The following is an 11206-nucleotide window of genomic DNA, read 5'->3' on the forward strand; positions in this document are numbered from 1 at the left end:
CAAAGTATTGGTAAGGTGATATGTTTCACAGACGGGTATTATTATGGTGCACCTTCTACTTTGGCACCGTCAAACCCTGTGATCGTGGCCAGGGAATTAGAATAATAAAAACTAGTAATCCTTTATAGAGAAATAAGCCGAAGTAAAATGGATTGATTTGGCAACAAGCCAGCAGTGCGGGTTTTGCTCGGCGTCGAGAATAATATTGTAACACGGACATGACTTCCTCATTGCTATAAAGTGTATTTTGTTTCGTTATAGATCTTTGAGCTACATATCAAAACTAATAAACAGCAAAAAAAAACAAAAACTAAAAATCGCATTGACAAAAATTCAAAAAAGTAAAACATTTCATTTTTTTGCTTCATGCAAAATTACTTTTACCGAAATAATTTCAAGCGGATTACATTACTCCTCAAGAAAAGTTCAAATCAAAGATAACGCATGTTCGTTTGGCTCACACTTTGATAGCTCTCGCTGCTCGATTGGCTCACACTTTGACAGAAATGTCAGCTTCCGCGAATCTCTCTTATAAAGGATTTCTAATAAAAACCAGTAAGACATTGCTGGACTGGCATTAAGGTTTAAGAAATTGGCATTAAGGTTTAAGAAATTGGCGATAATCTGGTTGATTTATCATCAGATCATGAAAATAGTGACCATTTTTCTGAAAAGTGACTTTTTGTTGGAAATAGTGACTTTTTAGTGACCAGGTCGAAAAAAGTGACCAAGTCACTAAAAAGTGACTTGGTACCAGCCCTGTAATATACTTCAGGGGTTTCTTCTGGTATTCACTTTTTCAAGAAGGCTTACCAGAAATGCTTCTTAGGGACCTCCAGGAGCACCTTCAGAAATCTATTTAAAGGTTCTTCAGAAAAAGCTTCCCGAAATTCATTCATGATTTCGAAAAGTCCTCCAGAGATTCCTTCAGCATGCTTCATAGCAATACCTTTATAAAGCCATATAGTCCAACAGAAAACCTTCCAGGTGTTTCTTCAAGAAGATCTCCAGAGCTTCTGTAAGGAATCCTTTGAACGCATACATTCGATATTTGAAGCATTTAAGGTCCAAAGCACTATGAAAGTACATTGAAAATAAAAACCCGGTTAACAAGCAATCTTTTGTCCTTGCAAGCAATGATTACCGCAGTTACAATCGTTTACTGTTCAATGGCTACACTAAACGCATGCAGGATAAGCTTCACAGGAATCCAAAATAGTTTGGTTATTTGTGAAAACTAAAAAAGAGGATGACCTCCCTAGCGAAATTTATTACGACTAATTCGCTAGTGCGACCCCAGTATCCAGAAGGTGCTCAAAGCTAGAAGGATACGATGGGCAGGGCATATTCCAAGAATGCCGGACAGAAACCCTGCAAAGATGATATTCATTTCGGATCCGGTTAGTACAAGTAGGCGTAGAGCGCAGCGAGCTAAGTGGGCGGATCGATTTGGCGAGCGTGGGGCAGAACCGAGGATGGAAAAATGCGGCCACGAACCGAGTATTGTGGCGTGAAATTGTTGATTGAGTGTTATCTGTTTAGATGTGAACTAAATAGATGAAATGAAAGGACAACCAATACTACAACTTGACTTGAATAAATGTTTGTTCAAAACATTTGAAAATAGAAACTTCAGTTGATGATTAGTAATGCGGTTAAAACATGAAACTTTCTAAGGATTGGCTTCAAAATAGTGATCCAGTCACTAAAAAAGTGACTAACTAATAGCTTCAAATTTGTTTTAATGAAACGAGCTCCGTGGCTATTTCATTGCGGGACATATGTCACATGTTGAGAAACACTGCTTCTTCGATGCTAACTCAGCAAAAGCCGTGAAAAGTTTAAGGTCAATCTCCCCGGTATGCACCGAGAAATGCTTCATCAGCGCATTGTCGACTGCATAGCTTCTTCATTCACGTAAAATCTCCGCGCCGCGGGAGACTGGTCAGTTCCGTTCCAACAACGCTTCAGGATGGTTCACCGAATTCGCGCCGTGATCGTCATCATCAAGATTGTTCTGATTGTGGGCATTTTAAGTCCTGTCGAGAGTACTCGAATTCTAAGGGTGAGACCCCGAAAGGCAAAACATGCCGATCTAGAAACTAACAGCGTGGTTCAGTCCGACAACGTACCTTGTTCCTGTGCCATCTTCCTAACGGGACAGTTCAACAAGCAGAACCGATCGGAACCTCCGCGAGGGAATCCCGGAATCCAAATGGAACTGCTGCAGCACTATCCCTGCTCTGCAACGGGCAACAAGCAATGCTCGAATCGCTGTCTGGAGGCCATCCTCAAGCATCTGCCCAATTCTCCGGCCCTGATCTGCGGAACCATCGACCGGGACTGCTTCCGGGAGAGGGCCTATCTCTTCTATCAGAACTGTGCGCCCCGATGGGTCAACAGTAACCTTTCGGCTGGGCGGGAGTTCTGCTGCCAAAACGATCGGCCGGTGCGATGTGCGAAGATGGCCGCCGTAATCCGGCAGTCGATGCTGGCTGCAAATGGAACCACGAGTACCAGCAGTCGTCACGACGATCCCAACGAGGACGAGGAAGACGCCGAATCGTACGAAGAGTAACTGGATTGTGATATCTCTAGGCTAATAAACGTGTTACAACTAACGAGAGAGAGTTTTTTTTTTTTGGTCACTTCCGAAACCTGGAATCCGGGTTCCTTCAGTTGGCTTTTCAGCCCACTTTTGTATTCAGCGGGTTTATTTTACATGAGTTCCTTAAAGATTGGAAATACACGAGCAGCTTAGAACTGAATCATCTGTCCCTTTCGCTTCTTGTCGCCTCCCAGTTCGAAGTGCTTACAGCGCTTCAGCGGGGTCTGCTTGCGGTACTTGCAGTCGACGCATTCCATACGCAGCACGATTTTCTTCGTGGTCTTGGCCTGAAAGAGGAGAGAAAAGAGAAAGAGAGTTGCATTTTGTTAATAAAAGGTGGTCAAATGTTACAGTTTCGTGGTTGGCAGTGTGCTTGAGTGTCTTAAAAATGGAAACTACTGAGACCTGATGTCTAGAAAAATACTGGACAAGAGCGAAATAGAGCCCATGAAATACTCAGTTTAAATAAGGATTCTTCAGTGAATCCGAACAAACATCTGTTATTGGTTATTTCTAAGAATGTCTTTAGGGATTCCTCGTTACGTTGAGCCAAATATTACTCATATGATTTCGAAGCACGGTAAAAGAAAGCGAAAAAAAACATCCCATCTGTATCGGCAATGTTTCGTAACTTTGAGAAAAGCTTGAAAATTACATAATAAATCCCATGTCTCTCGCTTATATTTGCCATTAGGTGTAGGTTTTTTATTCGACTGGGGCATGCTTAGCAATCCCCGAACTTCCGATAGCAATAGTGGCCCCAGATTTGGAGCTTATTTAGAGGGGTTTCATCATGCACTGTTATCGTCCCGATTTAATCAGAGCTGTAGCAGAAGATGATAAGCAAGCTCTCTTGATGTGTTGCTGATCATGATTGTTACAGAGAGCGATAAGTGAGAGATACTCTCAATTTTTTTTAGGATTCAATCCCTGCTCTCTATACATTCTCATGATTTTCTTCAGAAATTTCAAAATAATGCAATTATTCACTTCAATACCTTATTTTATGGATGTAAACACATTTAACATATTCTTTTACGAAAAAAATGTATGAAGTAATGGGTTTTACCGCCCGAAAAATATTGCATGATTTCTAAGATTGATACAACAAAGAGGATTAATCCCGAAAGTTACACTAAAATTATTTTCCAATAGATTTAATCTTTATTTGTTCTAATATATGTTCAGAAGAGCACATTTCTGTTTCGCAATCATTGAGTTTGATGAAATTTGTATGGTGCACATATGCACCACTGGGCGCACGGCGCACAAAATAAGTTTAGTATCGAAATGTTATCAGTGTTTACACTGATTAGTTCGTGAATTTTATTGAAAAATCTTCCAAAAATATGGCATATCTTTACGAAAGTGATGCAGAGAGTGATTTTATCGGATTTGCCGATGAAGACTCAGATGCTCTGTGTGGCTTTGACGAAGCTACAGATGAAGTGTCGAAAATCTCCAGGCGTGTTCGGAAATCGATTAGATCCAGTAGTAAGTTTAAAATTAGAATCGTATCGTAAGCGGTTTATCTTTACAACTATATTACAGATTCTGATACCGTGCACTTCATCATTGTCCCCGAAGGAGATGAATCGGAAGTGGAGAATTTTCATATGAGCGATAATGAAGATGAAGTAAACCAGTTGACGGTGCTTCCACTGCCGGAAAACATTGAAGTATTTGATTATACATCTGAAGTGGATGAATCAGGTACCGAGTTAGGTAAAGAAGAAAATAAGGAACGACCCAGTTCTTCTAAGAAAGATATACAGTCATCAGTCTTAACTCGATCCAAGAAAAAACGTTCTTCCCGGAAAACTGGTCAGTCTGTCCCAAAGTGGAGTAAAAACGAACATGTATCTGTGACGCCTCCGAACTGTGATAGTACGTATCCTGCACCTCCTAGAAAACCGATGACGCCTTACCAATATTTCTCGCTATTTATGGACACAAACATTACAACCGACATAACCTCTGAGACCAACAAATATGCTGAACAAGAAACCGGTGAGGATGCATTCATAACTTGTGATGAATTCGAGCACTACTTGGGGACCTTGTTGCTAACCGACATTGTAAAAATGCCATCTTCCGTATGTACTGGTCTGGTGAAACAAGATACGTGACAATAGCAGATGTTATGAGCTGGAACCGTTTTGAAGAAATAAAACGGTTAATCCACTTTAACGATAATGCCTCGATGAAGCAAAGAGGGGAATCTGGATATGATAAGCTTTTCAAAATACGTCCTTTCATTGATGCAGTAAAAGTTAATTTTCTAAAAATTGAACCGGAACCGGAACAGAGTATTGATGAAATAATGGTTCCAACAAAAGCCAGATGCAATATTCGACAGTACAAACCCAACAAACCTCATAAGTTTGGGATCAAAATAACCGGACGGGCAGGCAAAAGTGGATTCTTACATGATTTTGAAGTTTATGAAGGGATAACCTGCCATGGTTCTGCAAGTACATGTGGAGTCAGCGGTGATATTGTTCTTAAGTTAGTTTCTACGCTGGAACAACATAAGCACTTCCGGGTATTCGCCGATAATTGGTTTTCTTCATATGCTGTTGTTAAGGAATTACAACAACGTGCGTTCGAATATACTGGTACAATCAGAAAGAATCGCATACCAAAAGTCGTTATGAAGTCAGATGAACAACTGAAGAAAAATGGCCGTGACTCTCATGATTCTAGGACATCTGATGATGGAATCAAGGTTGTCAAGTGGATGGATAACAAAGTTATACAATTTATATCTACATACGGTGTAGCTGTAGGCTGAATACAGATACGGTAATTCAAATGAATTTTATTTATTTGTTCACTTATTTTTTATTTTTATTTATTTTATCGTAGGTGAAACGATGGCCTACAAGCGAAAAACAATTTGTGGACATATCTAGACCAGCAGTCGTCAAAGATTTTAATCAAGCTATGGGAGGTACCGATTTAAACGACCAGTTGTGGCCACCAAATTTCGGTTTTGAAATTCCCGCTTTTCCCGGTATATTTTACATAATTTTCCCGGTTTTGGTATTCTAATCTACATAGAATCTTATTTTGAAAACTATGGCTTAGTATACTAGCTGAATCGATTTGTCTCGCGTTCATCGAGAATCAATGGAGCTCTGGAGCTATCTATCATGGGAAAGATATAGTTAATTGTGCTAATAAAACAGATCCTACTCTTGACACGACAGGAGTTTAATTTGAATGCTATCTGAACCATATTTACCAACAATATGCCCTTTAAGCCAAACTTCGAAATTTCAAGTTCAAGTTTTAAGATCTAGAGAACCTGACAATCGTTCGCGTTAAAAAATTGATGGGTTGGTTGCATTCTGGTGATGATAAAACGATCAAAATTTTTAGCTCAAAGCTCTGTTTGCCTTTTGAAATTTCGAGTTTTGGCTTTGGTTTATAATCATCTTATAATGCATCTTAATGCTGAATTTGAGATAATTTGACCAACAAAAGCCCTAGGTTCCTAAGTAAATCATCAAGATGCCCAAGTAGTTCTTTGCCGTAATTGAAATTATTTGAATTAGGGTGTTTTATGTATTTTGGACAGAGCGTTACGCGTATATAATTTGGCCACCTCCTTTTGATTTTGCCGTAAATGGCCAAATTATATACGCGTAACGGTCTGTCCAAAATACTTTGATCACCCTATTAATCCTTTGAACTTTATTCCATAACGCAAATAAGTTCAAGATATGAATGAAACAAGGCCACACACCTAGAAGCTAAGTAAGTGCTCACAACTTTAATAACACCGAAAATTATCATTTTTGACATCCACCCACTCTCTCGTAATGCTTTTTGTATGGATACTTTACAAATTGTATATGAGCTGTAATGGTTTGATCGTTATTAAGATCGTAAATGAGCCAATATTTAAAACTTCGTCGATTAGATAACTAATAACATATTGAAAGCTTTCATAGAGATTTGTTTTCAAGATTAGTTGTGGTATTCAATAATTACAGAAGAGTGCTAAGCCAATCCGCAATAAGTAATTAAACCTTGGTTTAAAACGTCTAGTAAAACAAGTTGGAGAAAAGTTCAAAAAATTTGAGCCCTTGTAGTTCGAGAACAAAAATTCAAAAAAATATTTCGAAACATTGCCAAGAAAATAGTGAAACATTTTTAAGAAATATGGTGTAGCATAGTAGAAATTAATTCATTGGTGTTTGAAAGATACTTGCTCAAAATTGCTGCTGTCTCATGGAAATGTCATTAAACATAACTACTTTCTATAAATTATTTTGGAGGTTGGTTTGCAGATTACAGCTTGAAGATGTTCGTTCAAAACTATTTTCCCGGTGATCTTCTCAAATTCCCGGTTCTTCCCGTCTTTTTCCCGCTTTTCCGGTTCGGTGGCCACCCTGTTTTCAACACCTCTTGGACGTTTGTGTAGTGAATGCATGGCTCCTGTGTATCGTCGTCATTGCTCCCAAAGAGTGGATGAAGCACATATGACGTTATTAAACTTTCGAATGGATGTCGCCAGTTCCCTTATCAAATACGGGAAGCATATTGCCAAACGGCGGGAAAGGCCATCGAAAGCAGCACTAGCCGCTGAGACGAAGAAACCTAAGGTTGTGCAGGCAACACCATCGACTGATGTCCGTTATGATGGATTATCTCATTGGCCTGAAACTGCCAATAGGCAACGATGCCGTCAATGCAATCAACGTAATCATTTTACGTATTTCAAAATGTAAACTCCCGCTTCGCCTGACAAAAGAAAGAAACTCCTTTTCGGCATACCATCAATTTCCAACGTGAACAACTTTGACGCTCCTTCAGAGCGCAGTGAAACGATGAAAATGCTACCTGTATGCATATGCAAACATTTTTTTGCTTGAAGAAAGTCTTTTTGAAGTGAGCTACGATTTATAGATATCTGCTAAATATGTTCTGTAATCATCGATATTCTTGTTTGGAAAGGCTTAAATATATACAATACATTTTTTGTTCAACAAAAGCGTTTTAAGAAAACACATATGAAAATATACGATCAAGTCATAAAGTACTCCATGTTCCTGGTGGTGCCTCAGAGCACCACCTCATATTTGATTTTAAGTTATCTAGGACACTAATTCATAACTAAAAAACAAGGTTTTATTCTATGATTTTGCACTAAAATGTACATTTCTATTTTTAATCATGTAAAAAAGTCATGGGCGGGATAGGGTTAAGGATTGCTTCAGGCATTACTCCAAAAATTTCATTAGGAATTGACCAAATGATTCTTTCAAGGATTTCCACCAAAATTTTCTATCGAGATTCATCCAAAGACTTTTCCAAGAACACCTCTAAAAATACATATATTGTTCTGGAGATTTCTTATGTTCAGATTTTATCCAAAAATGTTTTAAAGAACGCTCAGTTCTCTCGGAAATCATCCTGGGATTTTCCTCAAGATTACAGTTTAGGACTTCTTCCAAGAATTTCTCCAGCGAATTTATCAGAAATTATTGGAAGTCTGGGATCCGCTCCGAGAAGATTGTTTAAGAGAATCCTAAAGTAATCACTGATAATGTTAAACTCTTGCTGGAGAAAACTCCTAGAAATAACTTTGAGGAAGCTTCTGGACCAAAGGGTAGGACACTAGATCTGGTATCAAAATATTAAAATATATTAACGATATTATAACAGACATTAAAAATATTATCAGGTATGCATGGAATTTTGCTATTGATTGTGGTTGTCAAAGCAAACTTAATATTTACATGCACCAGAAGAACTAATTTTCTAATGGCAAAGCTCCCGTTTAGGACTTGCTCTATTTCTGCTACCTATAGATAGATTTTCAAAAATTGATAAATAATAATTGAACTGTAAACTTCATTACCTATCATTTATATATACGTTGAGATGCAATTTCTGCCCCAGTGGAGATGTTTCCGACATTACATCTCCACTGGGGCAGAGATTGCATCTCAACGTATAGTAGAGGATCATCAGAGGATCGAGCGTAATGTGAATAGATAACATTTTGTGTTTAGTTCATCTGCTATGGGTGCTTTCTTCGCTTCAGGATTTCGATTTTACTACCACTGAAAAGAGCCATCTATTACCTTTTCAATTTTGAATATCGCTCTATTCAACCACTTCTAACAGATGCAAGTGGGTGTCGAGGTAAGGTATAAGACTTGCACCCCGAAGATTGCAGTTAAGTCCTTATGATACTGAACGCGAGAAATGTAAAAAAAGACTAATGCTTTATGCTTTTGGTCGATTTCATTGAGGCCTTTAAGTGTATCCCATTATCAATGAGATCATTTTAAAACTTATCAAAAATATCTCGTATAAGTTTTGCTCTCATCCTTAAAGCTATTGGTAACCTGGGATTGCTAACCAAGTTTGTAATTCGTTGTTTTCCCTCTCTTTCCCATGGTAGCTCCAGAGCTCTATTGATTTTCAATGAACTTGAGACAAACTTAATAAGATGAATACTATTCAATAGTTACTAAAAAAGGATTGTATACTCATCAGATTATTCCAAATCCATATTTCCAAATCAACTAATAATTGTTATAATAGTAAAACTATCAATAAACACTCCGTTTACTTAATAAATAAAACCAAAGACGACCATTTGTAACAGTGTATGTTCAAGCACTTTTGAACGCTTTTTTGGTAAAGAAAATTTCTTTAATTTTTTTTAAATTTCTATTTAATAGTCGATCAAAGTCGTGGGAAAGAGAGGATCAAGCAAATGAATGGATCGAGATAAAAACTAACACCACTGGGAGATAGAGGAAGATCTTCTCTTCATATCGTAGTATTGTTAAATAACGTGTAAATCCATTCGTTTGTTCAGTAACAACGCGCTACACACTTGGTTACCAATGGCTTTTAGGGCGAAATCATAAGCAATGCGAGAAATCTTTTTTGGTCTTCAGTGCGAGATTTGCTACCAGCCCTGCTGTTCACAAAATCGGGCAATCACTGTACCCACATATGGTTTTCCTAAAAATCGTTTCTTGCACAAAAATAATCCCCAAAATTCTCTCCAATTTGGTCACTAATCTAGTCCAACACCCACACTTAATCCCGGGGGAACGAATCTTACCTTCTTTCTGAAGATGGGCTTGGTTTGCCCTCCGAAACCCTTCTGTTTACGATCGTAACGGCGACGACCCTGCGAAGCTTGACGTTCCTTGGACTTCTTGTACTGCGTGACCTTGTGGACGCGGTGCACCTTGCACTTCTTGCAGTAGGTACGACGCTGCTTGGGTACGTTGACCTAAAAACAGCAGATTGAGAGACCGGGATTAGTTCCGAGCGCCGGGTTCAAATCACAAACACCCTTAACCTCAAGGGTGCCAGAAACAGACACAAAACATTTCACTGTTTTCGCTGGAAAAGGTGCCGATTTAGTTCGGAATTTCACTCAATCGCCTGGCGGCGATAATCTTCTCTCCGTTCCTTTACATTTTGTCACACAATTCACCGGTTCCGAGCGTGAAAACAGCGAAAATTCGCACCACCACGTACCATTTTGATGTTCTCGTCGATTCAGTCACAAACGAAAAGAGAGCGCAGGAAACAAGAACTGTCAAACGGGGGCTGCTCGGCTGTCTGTTTGACAGCTTCCGGTGCGGGCCAGTGGCAAGCAAATAGTCGACGTGGAAACATTTTCAAGCGCAATTTACTGCTGCGGTGGCGCACTCTGGTGGCGGGCCCCGTGTGATAGCTTTTGAAAGGTCAGTGGATAGTGGGAGAAAGTGGAGAAAATCTGTGAGAGACTAGCGAAGAGGAAAAATTTGCTTATTTCAACAATAATCGTTGTGGCGCCAAATCATAATGGATCATTGAAGGTAGTTTTTGTCAGTGCTCACCGCATCAAAACAAAGACGCTACTGTATATGGGATTTAACATTGTGACAGCATTGCTGTTCTGTCAAACAGACAAGGCTACGGTGGCGCTATCTATGCTTTCCATAGCGGCCGTTTTGGTTATTTTAATGATCCATTGTTTCTTAAGATTGTATTAAGTTTTAATTCAATTTACAATACGCTGTATTGTATCTGATAGGGTAAATCATGCATTTTGGACAGGCTAAGGATAAGTTTGGCTAAGGATTTGTCAACGCGAAAATGTATGCAGTTTGCAGTTTGACAGTTATGTACCTGACATGTTTCCGAGCGAGAACAAAGGAAACACCATTGCCATTCTTCTAGCTCTATTTTTATATTGTACATAAATGCATAGATAACAGACGTTGAAGTCTGATTACAATACTGTGTGAGACAATGGACCATTAACATAACCAAAACGGCCGCTATGGAAAGCATAGATAGCGCCACCGTAGCCTTGTGTGTTTGACAGAACAGCAATGCTGTCACAATGTTAAATCCCATATACAGTGGCGCCTTTGTTTTGATGCGGTGAGCACTGACAAAAACTACCTTCAATGATCCATTAACGGTCGTTGCCTTAACACGTTATATTATGACGCTAGTGATTTCAACATATATCAAGCGGCCTCTATACGACATCAATATATTGCTGCAATTATGTAACTTATTAATGTATTGATGTCGTCTGAGTGTGACATCAATATATATTTT

General features: G+C 38.9%; 2 protein-coding genes across 2 annotated transcripts; one reads left to right on the forward strand and one right to left on the reverse strand.

Moving 5' to 3' along the window:
* The first annotated feature begins 1484 nt into the window (after positions 1-1484).
* Positions 1485-2738, forward strand: LOC5563788 (follicle cell protein 3C-1). The gene has a single exon (XM_001648013.2). The coding sequence runs from the start codon at positions 1973-1975 to the stop codon at positions 2576-2578; it is 606 nt and encodes a 201-aa protein (XP_001648063.1). The 5' UTR covers positions 1485-1972; the 3' UTR covers positions 2579-2738.
* Positions 2632-10235, reverse strand: LOC5563786 (60S ribosomal protein L44). The gene is made up of 3 exons (XM_001648014.2): positions 10130-10235; positions 9705-9878; positions 2632-2895 (listed from the first exon to the last, which is right to left on the reverse strand). The coding sequence occupies exons 1-3, from the start codon at positions 10130-10132 to the stop codon at positions 2758-2760; spliced, it is 315 nt and encodes a 104-aa protein (XP_001648064.1). The 5' UTR covers positions 10133-10235; the 3' UTR covers positions 2632-2757.
* Positions 10236-11206: the final 971 nt, after the last annotated feature.

Source organism: Aedes aegypti, chromosome 3 (assembly GCF_002204515.2).
Source record: "Aedes aegypti strain LVP_AGWG chromosome 3, AaegL5.0 Primary Assembly, whole genome shotgun sequence".
In the NCBI taxonomy this organism is placed as follows: domain Eukaryota; kingdom Metazoa; phylum Arthropoda; class Insecta; order Diptera; family Culicidae; genus Aedes; species Aedes aegypti.